Raw genomic sequence first — 23,227 nt, 5'->3', positions numbered from 1 at the left:
TTTTGCATGACAGAAATATCATATTATGGATACAGTTGAAGTTTCATTGTTTTCCTCCCCAATTCCTTTTCTCCCTCCCCAAGGGCAAATACTGCTACAGACTTCATTTGCATCCTATGCATCCATTCTTAAACAGTATAGAATTTGTTTTCTGTGTTTTTAATTTTGTTTTGTGTGTCTTTTCAATTTGCCATGTAACATATATTTTTATTCTACTGCTTGCTTTATTAAGTGAACATTTTTATACACATAGAATTAGTTTATTCATTTTTAACTACCATATGCACGTTCTACATTTTGTTAACACATTTCCCAATGTATGGACATTCAGGGTTTTGTTTGTTTCGGTTTGGTTTGGTTTTGGTTTTGGTTTTTTGGTTGTACAAATGAGGCTTTTTAGTAAATATCTTTACGTATGTCTCTTTGTATACACATGCATGAATTTCTTTAGGACTAGTACCTAGAACTACAGTTTCTGATCAGAATTAATTCCTACTTTCAGCTTTGTAGACAGTACTAACTTTCTGATCAAAGAGGCAGTACTGATTTACCTTTCTTCCATTAGAATATAGGTGTACCTATTTCCCCATTATTAACAGTGCATGGTGCTGATGGACTTAACCATTTTTGTTGTTCAGATGGGTGTGAAATGGTATCTTGCAAATACCATAGTTTTCATGTGACTGACTTCCAGGGAGCCAAGAATGCTTTTACTTGTTTGTTGGTCATTTGTGTCACCTCTGACTTGCTTCTTTAAACCTACTGCACAGACTTCTGGTAACTTGTTTGTCTTTTCTTGTTGAATATAGAAATTTTGTCTGTATTCTTAATAACAAGCCTTTGTTGTATGTGCTAAAAATATCTTCTCTCAGACCACTGCAAGGCTTTTCATGTATGATGTTTGATTATACAGACTTTTACATTTTTTATGTAGCTCACTGTACTAATCTATTGTTTTTAAAATTTGTACTTATGAAGAATATCAATATGGCCACCAGTGTTTTATTCTAATATTTTAAGTTTGTTTTTCACATTTTGGACTTTAATCCATCTGAATTTTTATATTGTGTCTAGTATTAGGTATTGCTCTATTTTTATTTATTTATTTATTTTTCCCATGTGGAGAACTTGTTGCCCAGCATCATTTTTTAATTGTTAGTATAATCCTTTCCTTGCTCTTTATGATATCACCTCTGTTATTGCATGTTACATGTTGGATTCTTCTATATGCTTATTTCTTTGGGGGGGGGGGGAATTCTGTCCTTAACTATTTATTCATTTTTCTGTCTCAGGGCCAGTAAGTAGAACAACTTTTTTTTCCTAGGTTTATCAGAAATCTCAATATTAAGCAGGTCTATCTGGCCCTCATCCTCTTAAAGCTATTTCAATACAATTAATGTGATAACATTTTTATTTGTAGATATGGCTCATTCAACTACATTATAATATAGTCAATAAATTTTTGAGAATTAGATTATGTACCTTCTTTTGCCTTTATTGTAACACACTAAATTTTTTAACAAACCATTGCCGAATAAATAATACAGTATTCAAAATAAGTTCAAAAGTTACTAAAACAGGGAACCCTGGTTGGCTCAGCATTTTAGCACCTGTCTTTGGCCCAGGGTGTGATCCTGGAGTCCCAGGATCAAGTCCCACATCGGGCTCCCGGTATGGAGCCTGCTTCTCCCTCTGCCTGTGTGTGTGTGTGTGTGTGTGTGTGTGTGTGTGTGTGTGTGTCTCATGAATAAATAAATAAAATCTTTAAAAAAACCTGCTAAAATATATATTTGCTTTGTATAGTCACAACTTAATAAAGCATAAAGATGTACACTTTTTTGGTAATTTCAGACCATTAGGTTAGATCTAAAAGTAAAATAAAGCTGACTTTATATTTGTAAAAACATCACACAGAATACACAATATAATTGTAAATATTCCTGACTTTTAAGGTGTATAGAAATAATATAGATGACAAAATGGTTTCAAAAACTGCTGCAGAGTAGTAATTTCACACTGAAGTGCAGCTGCATTGGGGATATTTAAATTCTCATGTTCTATGGTCTACCATGTGGTTTCTTTCTTTTAGACACACATTCCTCCCTTCTGGTTCAATGAAAATCATTGAGACCCGCATTTCAGATAGTGGGATGTATCTTTGCGTTGCTACAAATATTGCTGGGAACGTGACTCAGTCTGTTAAATTAAATGTCCACGGTGAGTTTTGAAATGAAGGCATACGATATCTGTGTACGGGCCACAAGAAAATCTATCATACCATTTTCTTTCATAGTTCATCTCCAAATTGTATGTACAGTAATTTGAGAAAAATTTTCTAAAATTGCAGACTTGTGATTTTCTTTCATAAACTCTGGAAAAGTTTATTTGCCATCTATAGACAACTATTCCCCTTTTTCTCAAATGAACAGTATTTAAATTTTGGCTCTCCGTTTTATTAAATGTCCACAATCACTTATGACATCTATTGATACATTGTAAAAAATAATGTGTTTAGACGGATGGCTTTTTGTAGAAGTGAATGTGAGTTCTCAGTGAAGAATTTACTAGTATTTAAATGATCATTTTCAATATTCAAAGAATTCAGCAACTGAAAACATTCTGCTTCCTGGAACTCTTTAAGTTCTTAAAAACTTTCTAGTTAATCTGTTTTATTCCCTCACTTTACCATAGTCTGTACAAATATTTATTTATTCAACATATGCCTAGTGAGTACATACTCTGTCAGGCATTGTGTAGATGCCAGATATTCAAATATCAGAAAAAGATTCCCTCAGTTAGTATTGACCTGATTTCACTCTCAGATCAATCACTGTAATAGTATCTTATTAACCATGGGATTGAAATCCAATGAGAATTCTGTTGTTTACTAGCTCTAGGGCATCTTGGGCATGTTATCCAACCTCTATTACCTTTAGTTTTCTTTTTCATAAAATGATGATAAAATAATCCTCTGAAAATTATGAAGTTGTCACAACCTTTAGAATGTATTGGTTAAATATTAAATTTTTTAAAAAGACAGAGGAATGGGATGTAAGGTACAGAAATTCTAATTATATCCTTATGAGTTAACTTGATTCTCTAGTGTATAATGCATGTATGTGGAAACCAGTAACACTTGCCAGTGTTTTGATAAATTATCACATTTAAATTTATAAAGGAAGGTAGATTAAGACAAGTAGTAGAGACTTGATTTTCTTCTCTGAAATTAGCAAAAGTTTTTATGAGAAACTTTTCTTACTGTCTGGCTAAACCTTCTACAAAGAGAACAAAAACTGGGAGTACATGAAGAAAAATGTTTTTTTTTTCTTTTACTCCCTTATGTTATAGAAATCATTGCCTTTTAAGAGGATTTTAAACTGTAAATTATTTATAAATTAAAAGAAACCTAACATTTTCTTTTTTGAAACCTAACATTTTTAAACACTTTTTCCTCAAGTTTGGCATGAGGGGTTTTATATTTATTATTTCCCATAAACCTTGCAGTGTACTGGTATTGAAGCGGTTATTTTGCCTGGATTATCAAGGAAACAGGCCTCAGGAAATTTACTCAATTGCCCTAGATTGCACATCTAGTAAGTAGCCTGAATCTGGGTCCAAATCGTGAGATTGTTCCACTTTCTCATGCTGCCTCTTGGTAAGGAGTTCTCATTAATAGTGAGAAGAGAAAGGAATTTTAAAAATTGGATTACTAATACTCAGTTGTTTCTAGTTCCTCCAAAGATACAACATGGCCCTAAACTTATGAAAGTCCAAGTTGGTCAAAGAGTGGACATTCTGTGCAATGCTCAAGGGATGCCTCTTCCTGTAATCACCTGGTTTAAGGGTGGAAGTGCCATGCTGGTGGATGGAGTGCAGCATATTAGCAATTCAGATGGAACATTAAGCATCGACCAAGCCATGCTCTCTGATGCCGGCAAATATACATGTGTCGCTACTAACATAGCAGGCAGTGATGAAACGGAAATAACACTGCATGTCCAAGGTGATTTTTGACACAGGAAAATATGTGTGTGGTGGGGGTATATTATATGACCTGCTGGCATAAGCTGTTCTCTGAGTAGGCAGAAAGCAAGCAAATAAATAAGAAATGCAGATCATGAGAAGAGTACTATGTAGAAAATTAAAATAGGGTAATGCTCCCAGTGATTGGCTACTTTAAAATTGTTATTTATTTACTTATTTATTTATTTATTTATTTATTTATTTATATGAGGGGAAGTGGGAGCAGGAGTGGGGCAGAGAAAGAGAGAGAGAGAGAGAGAGAATCCCAGACTCCACACTAAGCACAGAGCCCAATATGGAGCTCGATATCATGACTCTGAAATCATGACCTGAACCAAAATAGTAGTCTGATGTTTAACTGACTCAACCATCCAGGAGCCCCACAGTTGGCTACTTTGGATTGGCAGGTAGAACTTCTCTGAGGAGGTGATATTTAGAGTGATATCTATTGACTAGTAAGAGCTAGCCATGTGGACATTAGGGGGAAGAGCATTCCTGGCACAGAGAATACCAGTGCAAAGGCAAGAAGGAAAGATAAGCAAGTATTGTACTACCATAGTACTCAGCACTTCATATCTGCCCCAGCAATTTTAGATGGATGGCTAGGACACTGTTGGAGAACTTACCCAGTTCATTCATTCACTCAGCAAACTTGATTGAGTGCTTATATGTATGGGTCAGTGGAAAACATAGACCTTTATAACATAATCTCATAAACAAAACTGGTTAGTGCCTTCACAAACCATTAGAAGGTCTATATGAGTTTTTAAAGAAAGACAAAACAAAGAAGTCTTTCTTGGGTTGGGACATGCCAGTTAAGATTTGAAGAATGAACAGAAGTACAGTAGGTGATGCACAGGAATGCAGTGGGGTGGGGTGGGGTGGGATGGTGAGAGCCTTAGGAGAAGATGTAGAATGTGAAGAAGAAGAAATGTGACATTTTGGATAAGCTGGCATAAGTCAATAAAGGCAAGCTGGCTGCATTTCAAACTGGGTGTTGAGTGACATGTGGCAAAGCTGGACACACAATCATGGACCAGATTATCCAAGATCTAGGTACTTAGATTAAGGAGTTTAGATTTTATTCTATGTGTAGTGAAAAGATTTGGAGGCATTGTTACCGGGAAATGATGTATTTGGATTTTAAAAGATCACTCTTTGGGGATAGAATGGCTTGACTGGAGAAGGTGAGGGGAAACAGCTGGAGACTATCAAAGTAGCTTGGGCAAAAGATGATGGTAGCTGGACTTGGGGGAAAGAAGGGAATGGACTCAAAAAATAATAGCTCTTTCCTGATGATCTACTCTCGGATTAGGGAGTGAAGGAGATGAAGGACTCATCAATTTGGAGACTCCCAAATTTCTTCATGAAATGGATGGATAATGAGGGTGTTCAGAGAGGTGGGATTCACTGATAGGGTACACTAAGGAACAGGTGTGAAACTTTATTCTACAGATAAAATGAATACAAATAGTGATTTTCATCAGGGAAATCACACGATGAGATTTATGGTTCAGAGAGAATATTCTGAGGTCTCTGTGTGAATGAATATGAATCCAAAGAGGAACATGTTCGAGAAAAGGGTTCCAGTAAGAAGCCTACTGAAATAGTTCGGGCAAAAGAAGTAAAGGTTTGAAACAAGCAGTGACCTAAGGATAGAGAGGGAGATACAGGTATATGATGAACATATAGCCCTAAGTGATTGGGTGTGGAGGTCAGGAGGAAGACATAAGAAAAATGGTGAAGCATTATGTTTTAACAGAATTGTGGGAAAACAGAAAATAATGAATTTTGGAGGGTGGGGACATTTTGACCTTTAAATCTCCAAGTCACATTGAGGTAGAAATAGCTGGCCACTAAAAATATATGTCATAATTAAAAGAAGAATCAGGAAAGATATCAGTTCACCAGGGTAGCTGATTAATGATGCCGCAGGAGAGTTTGATATTGCTAAAGGAAAAGCCTATGATAATGCATTTATTTTTCTAATAGAACCACCTACACTGGAAGATCTAGAACCTCCATATAACACTCCATTCCAAGAACGGGTGGCTAATCAACGCATTGCATTTCCATGTCCTGCAAAAGGTATGTAATAGTTGGACATTACCATAATGTTGTATTCTTCCAGAATTCTCTATTGAACCTAAAACATCATTATAAAAAGACCTACTTGTTAGTCCTTGTTATAAGGATTAGAGGGCATTAATCTCTCTTTTAAATAGCTCTTTGAATAAGTGTTTTTCCCTCACAGGTATTTTATTTACTTCAATGGAAAAACCTTTTGTTCTTCCAAATTGGCCTTACTATGTTTCCCACGTAGTTCATGCTCCTTCCTGTTGCTTCTTAGTTCATTCTATTTTGATAGAATTTCTCTTTAAAATATGACAGAGCAGGCAGCCCTGGTGGCACAGCGGTTTAGCGCCGCCTGCAGCCAAGGGCGTGATCCTGGAGACCCTGGATCGAGTCCCACATCTGGCGCCCTGTGTGGAGCCTGCTTCTCCCTCTGCCTGTGTCTCTGCCTCTCTCTCTTCTCTCTGCATCTCTATGAATAAATAAATAAAATCTTAAAATAAAATATGACAGAGCTATTCAGAATTTTCAGCATTTATCTCATTCAGAAGTATAAATTAGGACCAACTCCCTATTTGTCCTGGATACTGCTCTTCCCAAAACCTCTTTTCTTAGATTTGCTTACTACTGGTAATTCTAAAGCCAGGTTCTAACTTGGCACTCTGAGGCTTATCCAAAACCCTTTACCTCCCTGAACTCCTGGGCTTTCTATCTCAACATGTTTCCTGGCAGGAAACTATTCTTTTCTCTCCTCAGGGGGATGTGAGAGAGGCATTGTCACTGTCACCCTTGCTCTGGATGCCAGAATGTGGTTAAGAACGTCCATAATGACTCAGATGTGTTTATAGCAGTTCTGGCAATGTCCAGGCAGTAATTTTTTTCCATAACCTCCGGGCAGCTGGTACCATCATTGCTCCCACAAATGCCTCTCAGCGTTTGTTCCAGGAAGCAGCTGCAGATGAGAGTCCTCATGGCTGTTCCTGTTTCTGTAGCAAGATTCTGCATCTTTCCAGTAGTTTTCACCAATGATTATTTTCTACCAGCATTACAAGAGAACTTTAACAATCTTTCCATATATCAAAATAATCATCAGTAACAATCCCAATAGCACTGAGGGAGGAGGCATGGCCTGAAGAGGGGACCTTTAAAAGAGTTTAAATTCAGATATTCACAATGAGTAGTCGCTGCCGCTGGATCCCTACCGGTAGCACTGTTACCCTTTGCTTTGCATTGGATCCTGGACCCCCATTGGCTCCTGGACTCCGATGCTGGCTTGGAGGACTTCCCTTTCCTGGCTCTTTTGATTTGTCTTTTCCGCCTTTAAAAACCACCCCTTTCCACTTCCCCATTTTCACCTGGGATATAATTCTTAGGTTCATTTGAAGGAGCTAAAAGCCTTTTCCTTGTTTTGTGCAACAAATTTCATCTTGTACATGATGGTTCGACCATTTATAAGTTAAAACTAGTGTAAAACTTCTTTTTGCTTGTTCATTTAATTTTTCATTTATTAACTCAACAAATATCACTGAGAAGTCTAATTGAGACACAAAAAGGAGTGAGTGGGATGAGAAGACGTGAAATGATTATAGCTCTTTTTTCTTTGACAGCATAGACAATTATAGTCCATCAGTTCACCTTCTCTTCCTCATCAGTCAGCTTTTTACTGTTAGCACAATGAAATAGGCCAATCTTTTTGTTTTATTTTTCTCATAAATAAACCTTTCAGAGTCACTTTTATAAGTCCTTAACTCAACTTGAGTTTACCTTTAATGACACCTTCTTTGCATTCTACCTCCTTTTGTACTTGTCTTGGATTATATACCAATACCAATATTTTTATCATCCCTTAATTTAAGATTATTAATAACGTCATGCAACCACATTAATTTAATATGCTCTCTTTTTATTTTTATAGGTATTAAGTAAATTTTGAAAGTACTTAGACTAGTGCCTGACACATCATTTGCTACATAAGTACGTTCTTAATATGGAATTCATCTATTTCCAATATGTGCTTTTGTCTCTATTACATACTTCAAGATGGTTTTATCACTTCTACTCACGAGCACATTACTTCCATTTACTCTTTGGTCATAAGTAAATCTAGGAAACTAGTCCTGCTCTCTGCTTTCCCAATTTTCTTTTCAGTATAAAAAGTCAAGAATTGTTCCTATTGTCCTATGTTTAACATCATGAAATCACTAGATGTGTGGGTAGTAGAAGTTCCTCATCTCTGCTATATGAGGCCTATTAGAAGTATGAATTATATAAAGGATCACTTCTGCAGTTGTGACTCTATTTGGTTGGGCAATCTTTATGTTTTATTCCTGTGATAGTCCCTTGCTTTTTGTTCTTCATTTATTTTTACCCCCAAACTCTCCCATTTGATTAATATCATTTTTTCCCCACTAATTACCATGAACTCACACAAGAAAATGCCTTGGTTTGCTTACTGTTTTCTGAAAATCTTGGAAAGACAACTTGCTCAACTCTAGAGACCATAGGTCCCTTAGGACTCATCAGGAATTAGAGGCATTAAATACCATAATCTCTTTGAAATTTCTTGCAGGAGGGCAGCTCTGGTGGCATAGCGGTTTGGCGCTGCCTGCAGCCCAGGGTGTGATCCTGGAGACCCGGGATCGAGTCCCGCATCGGGCTCCTTGCATGGAGCCTGCTTCTCCCTCTGCCTGGGTCTCTGCCTCTCTCTCTCTGTGTCTCTCATGAATAAATAAATAAAATCTTAAAATAAAAAAAGAAAAAGAAATTTCATGCAGGAGAAATATCTTGAAAGCAGCATAGTACCTTAGGGTATAAATTATAGTCATAATTTTTTTTATTTCTCCTCAATGTATTTGATATTTAATAATGATTCCTAATTTTATTATAAAATATCACAAACCTCTGATTTTTCATTTAGGTACCCCCAAACCAACCATCAAATGGATATGGAATGGTAGGGAGCTGACAGGCAGAGAGCCTGGTATTTCTATCTTGGAAGATGGCACATTGTTGGTTATTGCTTCTGTTACACCCTATGACAATGGGGAGTACATCTGTGTGGCAGTCAATGAAGCTGGAACAACAGAAAAAAAATATAACCTCAAAGTCCATGGTAAACACAGATAAGATACCAAAACCATATAGTTGAATATATGACATTTTCTAATTCTTATATATGTAAGTTATTCTCTCAATGTAGTATTATTTAATATTAATGTGAATAGAGTGCTATCAAACAGGAAACTGACAATCTGATTGCATTGATTAATCGATTTAAAATTTTGTGTAAATTTTTATTATGACTTTATTCAAAATTCAAGTAGTAGAATCGTCAAAACTCTCATGACTTAAGCTAAGCTATCTACTTATCCTCCTGGAGGGCAAAGGAATTTATTAGTTTGTGTGTGTGTGTGTGTGTGTGTGTGTGTATTTTCCCAGAGGTATTTATACATAACAAAGAAATATGAATATATATTTTATCCTATTTTTATATATAAAAAGATCCATACAGGAGAACACCGCATCCATTACTCTACACTTTGTCTATTTTACTAAACTAACTATCTTGGGGATTATTCATTATTCCTAACTCTTATTTATACCTGTTTAGCATCCCACTGTATGGCTATGCCATGATTGCCTTAACCTTCATCTATTAATGATGAACATTTGTGTTACCAATTACTTGTTATTATAAGTAACACCTTAATGAAATACTTGTACATTTGTCATTTGGCATCAGTCACAGGTTATGTTCATTTTAAAATTTCATAGATAATGGCTTCCATAGACACTGGGCATATGCACTTCCATCAGCAAAGCAGTGAGTCCCACATGACTTAATTAAGACTGTAGCAGTTTACATTTTGAGTTATATGTGGAATAACTAGTGTCTCCCTTAACTTTATCTTAAGTTTTATCATCACTTCAAAACTCTGATCATTAAAGTAAGACTTTAATAAGAGTTATTTATAAATATATTGGTCAAGATCTTCCTCTTAATGTTAAGGAATGTGCTTAAGTATGACCAGCCTTTTTGATTATCACATATCTCAGAAGTTGCTTTCTAAAGGCCTGTGTACAGAAACTTCATAAATAATATTTATTACAAAATTATCTAGCCATGACTCTTCTCTTTTTGCAGTTCCTCCGGTAATTAAAGATAAAGAACACATAACAAACGTATCTGTGTTGGTCAATCAACTGACCAATCTCTTTTGTGAAGTTGAAGGTACTCCTTCTCCCATCATCATGTGGTACAAAGATGACGTCCAGGTAAGTAAAAGCATCAGAATATGCATAATTCCTTGCCTCTGCCTCTGGAATAAATCACTCAGATAGGACTTTCTTCTTAATAATGATAGAAAACTTCTATGTCAATTCCTAAGTATGCATTTGTATTAGGATTGGAAATAACTGACCATTTTGTTGAAGGTGAGTGAAAGCAGCACCATTCAGATTGTGAACAATGGGAAGATATTAAAGCTCTTCAAAGTCACTCCAGAGGATGTAGGAAGATATTCCTGCAAAGCAGTTAATATTGCAGGCACTTCTCAGAAGTATTTTAACATCGATGTGTTAGGTAAGTGAAACAGACTTTTAAAAACCTACAATTTTGCGATGCATTTCTTTTTTTTTTTCAAGATTTTATTTATTTATTCATGAGAGACACAGAATGAGAGGCAGAGACACAGGCAGAGGGAGAAGCAGGCTCCATGCAAGGAGCCCGATGCGGGACTCGATCCCAGGACCCCAGGATCATGACCTGAGCCAAAGGCAGATGCTCAACCACTGAGCCACCCAGGCGTTCCATGCATTTCTTATAATAGGATGGAGCTGACAGTTAAGAAAGAGCAATGAGATAAAAAAAAACATTGATAAGAGAAATATCATGTTTCGCTCTTTCATTATTTTTGTTTTTAATATAGGTTAACCAGAATCATATGATATAGAATGTTTTAAGTTATTTATTATTTATCATACAGAGATGTCTGTATTTGGTACTGTCTTATATATAAAATAGTAAATTACTACTCTTATCGATTTCTCCTGTGAAGTGGGCAGGAAATTCTCAGGGAAGTAACTATCCAGGATGATGCAGAATAAAACTCACTAATGCTTCGGACACCTGAAGCTGCTAGGTTGTAACTTGAACTGGAGAAAGTAGCAGATGCACCTTCCTAAATTCTAACACTTATCACTAAATCACCTCTGCCCGGATCCTAATTAAGAGAGGAAAATTCTGAGTGCGGGTAGAAGAATTGGGATATAAGACATTTAGAAAATTTTAGTGGTAATCATAAATTTAAAGTTTTATAATTTTAATTTATGATATTATATTTGCCAATTAGAGTCTACTTGGTGATAGAATGACTTCCTCCATTTTCAATATTTTGTTCATCAGAATGGGCATATGTTTCTACGTCTGGGGTGGAAGTAAAGTCTGGGAATGATGCTGCATTCACACTACCATTTTTAAGCTGCTTCAGCATAAAAATGATCCCTCTCATTAGCCTTCTCAGAGCCTGAAATACTCTTCATTGCCTCAACCAAAATTATTCTTATTATATTTAAGTACAGGCTATCAAAAACTAAATGATCTTTTTCTATCATTAGTTACATTGGTATTATTTCTCTGGGCATTAATTTACTTTGAATCCTGTGTCCTGATGTGTCCCAAATTTTTATTTCCAGCTCAGACGTCGTCTCTGAGCTCTAAGAATATACATCTCATCTTCTCCACAGTGTCTTGATTTGAATGTCTTAGTGGCATATCAAACAAAAGGTCTCAGTGAACATTTATTCTGGTCAACTTTAGTGAGCCGATCACAGTGCACCACACCTCTGTCCACCCACTTGGTCTGCTAAAACCTAGCTCTCATTCTTTCTACCTCTCCCCCCCTCCAACTCCCTAAATGTATCTTTATTCTGTCAAGACTATTTCCTAATTCAGGGTTAAACTATCTACCTCTTTCATCTCTAACTGTAACGGTATCATTTGTAAGCCGAATTGATGTAGTAGCCTCTGAACTGCCCCCCTTCACCCACTCCTTGCCACTCAAATCCAGGCTTCATTCCCTAGCCAGCCTGGTCTTAAAACAAAATCTGGGGGGCACCTGGACAGCTTAGGAGTTGAGTGTCTGCCTTCTGCTCAGGCCCTGAGCCCAGGGTTCAGGATGCAGTCCCACATCAGGATGCTTGCGGGGAGCCTGCTTCTCCCTCTGCCTATGTCTCTGCCTCTCTCTCTCTGTGTCTCTCATGAATAAATAAATAAAATCTTAAAAAAAAAAAAAAAAGAAAAAGAACAAAATCTGGTCACACCCCTCTTCTACTGAGGGAGCTACTTTGGGGGTTGGTCATTGCTCCTAAGGTAAAGACCACACATCTTAACATGATATTAACGGAGAGGATTTCAAAGTCAGGGAAGTGCACAGGAATTTTTCAATATTTCGATAATTCTGAGAATAAAAACTAGCATAGTCATTTTCATATTTTTCCTATCTGACAGCATAGGTAGCATAGAGGCCCTTTAAAATAAACAAGGGTGGGATCCCTGGGAGGCGCAGTGGTTTAGCGCCTGCCTTTGGCCCAGGGCGCGATCCTGGAGACCCAGGATCGAATCCCATGTCGGGCTCCTGGTGCATGGAACCTGACTTCTCCCTCTGCCTGTGTCTCTGCCTCTCTCTCTCTCTCTCTGTGTGACTATCATAACATAAATTTTAAAAAATTTAAAATAAACAAGGGTAATATACTTCGAGTAGCACTATGTTGTAGTATGTAGAATTTGAACATTGTAAAATTAATATTGATGATATCATTTGTTATCTAAAATGTATAACAGTAATAAATTGTATTATATGAGCTTCGCCGCTCACCTAAAAACTCCTTTTGCATATAGGTTATGACTCCTCAAAATGAGTTGATTTTTGCAAGTAATTATCCTACTAGCAAATCTTTAATGAATGTGTTTCTATATTTAAATTTAATAGTTAGGTGGGTTGACTGATGCAATATGAAAAGGTATTATTGTGTGATATTTTATTTGTAATATTAAATTTTTATTGACATACTGTAGAAATCATTAATAATCTGCTTTTTCTCCCCCCACCCTTTGTTAAGTCATCAATTTTCATGATAAAATGTCTTTGTTCAAGTCCCACCCACCATAATAGGTGCCAACTCCCCAAATGAAGTCTCTGTTGTCCTCAACCATGACACTACCCTTGAATGCCAGGTCAAAGGCACCCCCTTCCCTGCTATTCACTGGTTCAAAGATGGAAAGTAAGTACCATTTTTCTATTTGTTGCAAGAGTCCGACTGATAGGGAACGGATGTGTAAATTCATGTGGATTTTACTCATAGATATTATTAAATGAACATGAAGGAAAAACAATATTGTTCAAAAAATGGTCTCAAAGTTTTGTAATATCTTTCATTCTAATGAACTATAAAACCTTATAAATGCTGGGAATTTATTTTAGAAACAGAGGAACTCAAATTTAGTGTGCATTAAATATTCGTCCCAAAGGCTATGAATAAAGAATGATAAATGCAAGATTCAAATGCAGAGATAATTTGCCTTCACATGGAACTGTTTGAATTATGAAAAGATAATTTTTATGACAAGATGAATACTTAAGCTAGTTCTAATAATGTAGAAAAAGGAACAACCACAAAAGAGCAATTAGATATTTCCCAGACTTTAAGTTCAAGGGCTACTGAGGTTTGCCCACACTGCTATGGCTACTTGGATTCGTATTGTTCTGAGAGTTTATTTCTCACAGTATGGTCAAGTATTATTATGGTTTCTGAGAGCAGGTGTCTAAGACTTAAGTAGCAAAAAGTAAAGATTTGCATTGTTTAAAGTATGCAACTATGTATAAATAAAGTATGCAAACTTTATAAACCAATAAAAAAGACAACAGAAAAATGTATGGAGGATATAAACAGGCAATTTAAAAATTTATAATTAAGCAATAGATGTATTAAAAGATGCTCTAGAGAATATGCTAAGTGAAATAAGTCAATCAGAGAAAGACAAATACTATATAATTTTATTCATATGTAGAACCTTAGAAACAAAACAGATGAACATGGAGAGAAAAGACAAAGGGAAAGTGTAAAGCTAACTCTTAACTATAGATAACAAACAGGGTTGCGGGAGGGGAGGCGGGGCAGGGACAGAGATGGGTTAAATGGGTGATAGGTATGAGGGAGGACACCTGTTACGATGAGCAATGGGTGTTGTATGTAAGTGGTGAATCACTAAATCCTATATATGAAACAAATATTACACTGTAATATACTAACTGGAATTTAAATTACAAGTTGGAAGAAAAAAACGCTCACTTTCAATAATTTGGAGAATATAAACAAAAATAATATGATTTTTGTCTCTCACAGGCCAGATTGGCAAATAAATAAGTAAAGGTTTGAACAATGTGAAGTGTTGGCTAGAGTGTGGGAAATCAGGATGTAGTATTCTGCTGCAGAAAATGTAAATTAGTACTCTGAAGGACAATTTGTTGATATCTATTAAAATTTGAATGCCCATATGCTGTGTGATGTAGCAAATACATTTTCAAGATCTAGCAGAGGGAAGTGTTCATGCAGATCCATAGGAGGGCTTGTACCATAGTAGGTCGTATTCCCTACAACACTGTGATGGCAGAAAAGTGGAAAGTGACTAATACTCAACCTTAGGAAATAAGTGGATAACTTACAGTATAGTCATCTTGTGAAACACTAGGCAGCTATTAAAAAGACTACAATCAAGTTATAATACCAAAAATATCTCTATAGCTATTGTCGAATGAAAAGAGAAGAAAACAAAGCAATACTATTTACATATAAAAACTAGATTCTTTTGGGAAGACATTTAAGGGTGAAAATGTTTAGAAAGAATATAAACCAAACTTATAATGGTGAAATGTCTAAGGAAGACTCACGTTAGAGGTAATAAATCAAGAGGACCTTTTCTTATTATAATACTTTTTTGTTTAAATTTTTATATTACTTACATAATTAACAAAAGTTTTAAAATTACTTAAATTTGAGTAACATTATCAAGTGTTCACTTCTTTAAACAGTTAAGATGCATAAACTAAGGTATTTATTCTATTAGCTTTTGAGAACTTCCTACAAAGTGTCATACCAAGAAATAGTGGAGGGTGCTACCATAGACAATTTTTTAAATATTTTTTTAAATTCAATTTGCCAACATATATAAGACAATTAAATGTGCTTCCATTTAATCGTGTAGTATGACTCACAGCTTTTAATAGAGCAGTGCATCTAATTATTTATCATGGCTAAGTCACTGAAAATTTTTAAAAACTGCTTTGAGTCTTCCTGAAAGATCAGTGAGTTTTAAAGGCATGAATATTAGGATATCATAGACTTTAATAACCATGATATTTCAAGTATTACATAAAGCTGCAGCCAATTATGTAAAGTAAGCATTTTATAATAGTCAATAAGTGACTCTACATAGTAGAGAAAGACATCCTTGACAACTATAGATGAGCTGCTTTTGGCATAAACATCGTTCAGTATTTATGATTATAAAAGCATTAATATTGGTTACAGTATCTCTTTTTTTAGAAAATTTGGCATGGGGATCCCTGGGTGGCGCAGCGGTTTGGCGTCTGCCTTTGGCCCAGGGCGCGATCCTGGAGACCCGGGATCGAATCCCATGTCGGGCTCCCGGTGCATGGAGCCTGCTTCTCCCTCTGCCTGTGTCTCTGCCTCTCTCTCTCTCTCTCTCTCTCTCTCTCTGTGTATGACTATCATAAATAAATAAATAAAATTAAAAAAAAAAAAGAAAATTTGGCATGATCATTGCCTTTAGTAAGTGGTAACTATTCATTATATTGTGAGTACTCTTTCAGGTATTATAATGATATTGGTTTAAAAATAATATTGCTTCGCCTCAAGCTCCTATAAACTCTTAAGTTTCACTTTACTAAACGATGATAGAAATTTTGGCTATAAAAACAAAAAAAGAAGAAAAATAAGAAGGAGGAGGGAGACTCAAGCAAATAATGACACTATCAGGTTTCTATTAATATTCAACAATTAAGTTTGAAATGAAGGAACTTTTCATCTCAAAGTAATAATTATCTAATTTTCATTTGTAAAGTGCTTTAATAATTCAGTTTTTCTGAATGGAAGTACTAATCACATCGTTGTTTTTCTTTTAGATTCATACAGAAAAAAGCAACTTTGATTCATATTTTTAACCTCAAATGTCAATGATTTTTCATTATTAATAAGAGAGGAAACCGGAAAATAAAAACGGACTCACAGAATAAAATTTATTTTTTCTAGGCCTTTATTTTTAGAAGATCCTAATATTGAACTTCTAGACAAGGGACAAGTTTTACATTTAAAGAATGCACGAAGAAGTGACAAGGGACGCTACCAGTGTGCTGTGTCAAGTGCAGCTGGCAAACAAACCAAGGACATAAGATTGACTGTCTATAGTAAGTTATTTTCTTATGCTTTTTATTATTACCAGTTCTCACCATAAATTGAAAAGAAGGGAGGATGTCTGGGTGGCTCAGTTGGTTAACCTTATCTGACTCTTGATTTTGGCTCCAATCATGATCTCAGGGTTGTGAGATTGATCCCCTGGGCTTGGAGCCTGCTTGATTCCCTCTCTCCCTCTCCCTCCCCACTCCCCCACTCCCCCACTTTTCATTGTGTGTGTGCTGGCTCTAAGAAAAAAAGAAGAAAATTTTAAAGAAGGGTTTAATGTTAACTGTTCATTTATTCAATGCTGGGTAATTTGGAATGCTACTTACTTTAGAAGAGAGAACCTATCTGCTGTGTTTTAGACTAGAACACTGCATCTAGTTTTAATGCATTTTGTCATGAAGTAGGATTTCTTTAAGAGTTCTAGTGATTTTCAGTTGATGTCACTCAAGAGGGCAGGTATTTGCTAAGTGATTAGTATATAATAAAATGTCTATATCCTTAAAAGAGTAAAAAAAAAACACCTCTAAAAAGAGTTGAGATGCATGAATTGAACGAAGCCAATGGTATGCAATTGTTTTTTCATAACATCTTGGCCCTTATTCTGACCCTTGGTGATATTTTAAGTGCCTTATGTTTATGTCACTATCTTTCCCAGCTAAGTCCCCACCACAGTACGTAGTCCTCATTGCACTAAGTCTCAACATCCCCTGAGGAAAGTGAATACTAAAGTCATTTTTTTTTTTTTTTACACTTAGAGTCATAGGAAGGCACACGAACATTATGTTGTGGGCACAAAGAATTACCTGATAGAAAGGAACAGAACTCAATAGACCAGTCATGCTTCTTGTGGTTCTACTTACTGCACTAATTTCTGTCTCTCCATAGCGTACGACACTCACGAAATGTCTAGATACTTCAGGAATATCATCTCTTTAGAGGATCTTCCCAAGCCAAGCTGTTACCCAGTCACTATTACATTATCCAAGTTTATTTTCTTCATAATACATATCACTGTCTGATAGGTTATTGCCTAATTATGGGCTTGTTTACCCACTTGCTGTTTGTCTCCAAGGAAGCTAAACTTCATAAGAACAGGACCTTGTTTTGCTTGTTCCCTACTTTGATACACAGTAGCTCTCGAGAAACGTTTGCTAAATGAATGAATGGGCTAGTGATATACTGTCCAATACAGTAACCACTAGCCACAGGAGGCCTTTGAGCATTGGAAATGCGGTTAGTCCAAATTGATACAAGCTGTAAGTATGAAATATAGTCCAGATACGGAAGCCTTAATATGAAAATATAATGTAAGATATCTAATTAGTAATTTTACATTGATTACATCTGAAATATTTTGCATATACTATGCTAAATAAAATATATTATGGGAACTAATTTCTTCTGTTTATTTTCAAATTTTTTAACATGGCTACTAGCAAAAATTTTGTTATATACATATTTAGCATTATATTTCTATTGGACAGCACTGGTATAGTCATTAATAAGAACTTGTGCTTCTGAGACAGGCAAATAGGTTGAGATCCAGCTTCTGACACTTACTAGCTTTGTGACTTTGGCCACATTTCCCAAATACCCTCTGATCTTCAGGTTCCTCATCTGTAAATTGGAGACAATAATAGCATCTACTTAATAGTGTTATTATAAGGATCAAAATCTAGGTACCTTACTGGTTTACTTGGCTTATAAGAGTAAGAGTTTAATAAATGTTATTTGTTTTTCATTATTTACCTGGTGGTTGTATTGTCTTAAAAGCTTGATTTCTATTAACCTCACTGGATTTGAAATTTCCTTTTTTTAATGTGAGTACCTATATTAAGTTGGAATAGCTCTCTTGAATCAAAGAGATTTTATTTAATGCATGCTTTTAAATCATTTCTGTCTATAAATAGAAGCCTTGGAAGAATTCAGTCATGAAAAGACTTGCCCTCCAAAAAAGAGTAACATTACTGAAAGATTGGCGATCATGAATCCAAGTTAAACAAAAGTGTTATTGCTACTATTGGCCGCCTACCAGAAGCAGACATTTAAATAATAGGTGCAAATGTTCCCTAAGCTTTTGAGTAGTCTTCTCCACATTGTTGTATTGTTGCCAAGATCTATGGTGAATATATTTTGGTGATTCAGTAAGACACCTATTTCCATAGGGCTTGAGTTCTTTTATTTCAGATCCTCTTGTTCACTCTGTATGATGCCCTCAGGCACCCAGAAGAGAGGGATCTATAATGATTAAGTTTCCTAGGATTGTCCAAGGTGAAAGGCATTATAACACTGCGAAGTTTTGAATATTATTATTATTATTATTATTATTCAGGAAACAATGCATTTACTTTCTAGCAAGCTTGTCTACGCTTCCAAGTGGGCAATATTAAGCTTACTTTATTCACTTATGGAAATGCTTTTATTCCTAAGAATGAATGAAACAGATGCCATATTTGGGCTAGCTGTGAGGAATATTTATGTAGTTTTCAGATTGCGAGTGTTTCACACCACAGTTGATTCATTGGTTTTCCTTATTTACATACTAACATGAGGACAAAACAGGTGATGGACTTGAAAGGCAGAAATGCACATTGTGCCTGAATAAGAAAAGACATGGGGACAAAACAAGAGTGAAAAAATAAGAGATGGAGGGGGGGCAAAGAGCAAGGAGAAAGATATGAATAAAGGAAGAAAATAAAAAACCTTTGAATATCCTATGGGGAGATTGTGTAAACTGACACCTATAAGTTCTGAGGCAAAGATTTTTAACCTGAGGTCCATGTTTGATTTTAAAAAGTCTGAGAGCCTCCCCAAAGAATACAAAGGTCTTTGAGGGTAGATGTGCAGTGTGTTCATTACCTTTATCTCTAACAGCCTTCCTCAAACAGAAAGTAAGGTTTCAGAGAAATATAGATGAATTAAATTGAAATAGGAAGTGACCTTTATTTATTTGGCAAATTTAAGCAGTAGATGGTATGTTGTTCTGATGTCAATTTGAAATGTTCTTTGAGTAATTTTTCTCAATTTCATAAATGCTTATTTTTAAAATAGATCCTTTTCGGTACAAATGATATACCTTTGTATAACAATCATGGAGAAATAGGGACTTATTTGAACTATGTTCTTGCTTTCATTAATGTATCCTCTAACTAATTGGTGGTTGACTTAGGCAATTTCAGCCAGTAGTTTGATATACGTTTACAGATTAACATGCGACATAAGTAGTCTCAAAACAAAATTAAAATTTTAAATCTGAATAAATTGCTCTTCTTTAAGATTTCAAAATGGTAGCCTGGATTTGTATTAATTGGTTATCTTGGACTTGGCACACTTTTTTTTTTTAAGATTTTATTTATTTATTCGAGAAACAGAGAGAGAGGCAGAGACACAGGCAGAGGGAGAAGCAGACTCCACACAGGAAGCCCGACACAGGACTCAATCCTAGGTCTCCAGGATCACACCCCGGGCTGAAGGTGGCGCTAAACCACCAAGCCACCCGGGCTGCCCCACTTTTTTTTTTTTTTTTTACAAAAGGCAGAGATAGTAAATATTTTAGATCTTGCAGACCATGACACAAAATCAAAGATATTATGTACTTCTTATATATCAAAGTAGAAATGAATTTCTACTAATTGTCTATTTTTTTTAAAGATTTATTTACTTATTTCATGAGAGACAGAGAGAGAGAGAGAGAGGCAGAGACACAGGCAGAGGGAGAAGCAGGCTCCACGCAGGGAGCCCAATGGGACTCGATCCCGGGACTCCAGGATCACGTTCTTGGCTGAAGGCAGATGCTCAACTGCTGAGCCACCCAGGCATCTCTCTACTAATTGTCTGTTGATGAAATTCTTTTTCTACTGATTTTAAAAATTATAAAATTTTTTGTAATACAAGCCTACTAATGAGAAGAATGGAATTCTTGTGGGGGGATAAAATTTTAATTAATTGGTAGTGAAAGTTAGTTATCCCTCTCACCAAAATTGATTGCAAATGTCCATCTGTTAATGCTGATCTATAATGAGATCTTATATAGTTCATCCTGGAAAATGCACGTAGATACTGTCAAATATCAGAATCAGTTCACGAACATATTATTTTAACTGACCATATTCATTGCTTGGAAGGCATTTATAGAATTTTCTTATAGTGTCTTGATAATTCACTCTTAGCATCCCAAACTGCAGATGAAACAATTCCAATTGAAATTTGGATGGAAGGTCCTCATTCTCAGAGATAACCGAACTTCAAATGTAGAAATTTCCTTTGTATATGTGTCAAAGTCTGACAAACATTGCTGAAACTGAAATTTGAGTTTGGAAAATATATCCACAGAAAATCCACTGGGAATGGAGATCTCAATTTTGTTTGACAGCATTAGAAATTTATAAAACAGCCTGACATTAATTGTGATTCAAACAGAATGACTACCCTGGTGTAAGTTTTTCATTTAAGAGCTGTTTTGGTCTGGTAATTTTAGGTTGAACTCATGAAGAAACATTATCAAGTTTATAGCAAAGTAACTTCCAAATTCAACCAATGGTATGCCGTAATAGTGTTTGAGAACAATTCATTCAGAAAAATTCATCTCAACCCTGAACTAAAAAAATTAAACTAATAATTTTACCACCATTAAAGCATTGAATTGCTCTATGGTAGGAAAAGTCTTTACATTCAGTTTCTATTTGTAGCAAAGATTCACAGAACTAATGATGTTTAAGTCCATAAGAGCAAATAAAAAATATTCAATAACATATGAATATTACAGAGTGCTTGCTAATAAATAATGCAAGGAATATAGACCTTAAAACCTTACATTTTAATAAGCTTTTTAAATTTGTCTAAGCCTTTTCTTCCCCACACATAGTTTTACCACCATCCCTTGTACTATCTTAGCAGATTCTACTTCAGGTTGTAATGAATTCGTGTTTTTTTTTACTTTTTTTGAAAATATTTTTTGACTGTAGTTGTTCCATGCAGACTGTTCTTAGAGACTAATTCTTCAGTTTCTTCAAACTTGGCATTGACTCCTCAAACAAAAAGCAGTATCAGTAACATCTGTTAATTTGTTAGGGGCCAAGAATACTATTCAGAGAAGTTGCTTTAAAAAAAAGGTAGCTATCAGTGTTGCTCCCAGTATTCTTTACTCTTCAAGCATGGAACGGCTCATAATCTTAAACAAAAATTTAAAATTTCTCTGGACACATTTCATGGAACGGCTCATAATCTTAAACAAAAATTAAAAATTTCTCTGGACACATTTCTATGACTACTGACTGTAATCATCCCTGATTTTAAATTACTTTTTGCAAATGGATTTTCTTGCTTGGAAAACATATGAACCACTCAGAAACTTATTTTGATTATAGTCTCATTTGGACTTTTTATTTTTGTGGAGAAATTCTGAGTCAGTCCATTTTACATTTTCTAATTTTTCCAACTATTGTTTTGAATTGGAAGTAATGTGACAAGTGCTTAGTCTAGTAGTGTTGGGGTATATTGTAAACTTTCAGAACAGTTATAGAATTATTACAAAATAAACAATGCTTTGCCATTTAATGTATAACAAAATAATCCACACATTTAAAAATGTGACTTTTTAAAGTATTTTTTCTTTTCTTATTTTTTCTTTTCTTATTTTTTTCTTTTCTTATTTTGACACAAAAAGTATACACTGATAATAAAAATAAAATAAAATATGATATGGTGATATGCATGGCAACTTGAAATGCTGTGAGTTATAATTGTGTCACTTAAATTTATGGTGAGTTGAGCATCAGTGAGAAGCAAGGAGAACACGTATTTGCTATTTTTTGCAACTACCTAACGCAGTTATTAGAGAGAGAAAGTAACCATAGACAATATGTAAACAAATGAGTGTGACTATCTCAATAAAACTCTATGGACCCTGAAGTTTGAATTTCATATTAATTTTTACATGTCACAAAATATTAGTATTATTTTTTTCCAACCGTTTAAAAATGTAAAAACTGTTCTTGCCTCAGCATCTCCATAACTGGCTTATGAACCACAGTTGGCTTCCCTGAGTTATATATTAAACCACTTTATAAGAAAATTATTCCACCACCAAGTTTACTTCACACTATAGTAGATCTTTCCTTAAATTATGTGTGCCAAAAAAATGTGTATGTGAATGTTTGTCACTGTAAGCTAGTTCTAAGAATGATTATCAGAAAATATTAAGGTACTCTATTCAGCACCCAGCTCTTGTTTTCTAATATTCTTTTCCACTGAAAGGAGCCAGGGCTTTTTGGAGAAATGGTTAATTCTGGGGCTGGGGCAGGGAATATACAAGATGAGCTCTGCAGCATACAAGAGCCAGAAAGTAAGAAAGCATTAAAATAATAAAATGAAAAAAAAATAATAAAATGACATGGATATGTCAAAGGAACATAGGAACCAAATGAAATAGCTTCCAATGGTCAAAACTGGAACAATTTGTACAACAAATTAAATAATGTAATATTAGATTATAACCCAAAGTATAAAAATAAGTTTCCCTGAGTTCATACTGATATGAATAAATTGTTGAATAAGTGAATACTTTGGGGAGGAGAAACAAAATTACATGGAATAATTCCAAATAAATTATGTAGGTATTCTCTCAAGAAGTAAAATGTAACTCCTCACCCCA

At 35.1% G+C, this 23,227-nt stretch overlaps 1 protein-coding gene across 1 annotated transcript in view; it reads left to right on the top strand.

Moving 5' to 3' along the window:
* The window catches only part of HMCN1 (hemicentin 1), a 460,089-nt gene that overhangs the window by 250,863 nt on the left and 185,999 nt on the right, over nucleotides 1-23,227 (top strand). Inside the window, exons 23-30 of the mRNA XM_072733161.1 lie at nucleotides 2,090-2,217; nucleotides 3,731-4,003; nucleotides 6,016-6,111; nucleotides 9,014-9,208; nucleotides 10,241-10,371; nucleotides 10,531-10,678; nucleotides 13,251-13,377; nucleotides 16,426-16,580. Coding sequence (XP_072589262.1) covers nucleotides 2,090-2,217; nucleotides 3,731-4,003; nucleotides 6,016-6,111; nucleotides 9,014-9,208; nucleotides 10,241-10,371; nucleotides 10,531-10,678; nucleotides 13,251-13,377; nucleotides 16,426-16,580 — 1,253 coding nt within the window. The remainder of the gene's footprint in view (nucleotides 1-2,089; nucleotides 2,218-3,730; nucleotides 4,004-6,015; nucleotides 6,112-9,013; nucleotides 9,209-10,240; nucleotides 10,372-10,530; nucleotides 10,679-13,250; nucleotides 13,378-16,425; nucleotides 16,581-23,227) is intronic.

Source organism: Vulpes vulpes, chromosome 13, assembly GCF_048418805.1.
Source record: "Vulpes vulpes isolate BD-2025 chromosome 13, VulVul3, whole genome shotgun sequence".
Classification (NCBI taxonomy): Eukaryota; Metazoa; Chordata; class Mammalia; order Carnivora; family Canidae; genus Vulpes; species Vulpes vulpes.
Note: the sequence above shows the minus strand (reverse complement) of the source record. Positions and strands in the feature narration are given on the sequence as shown.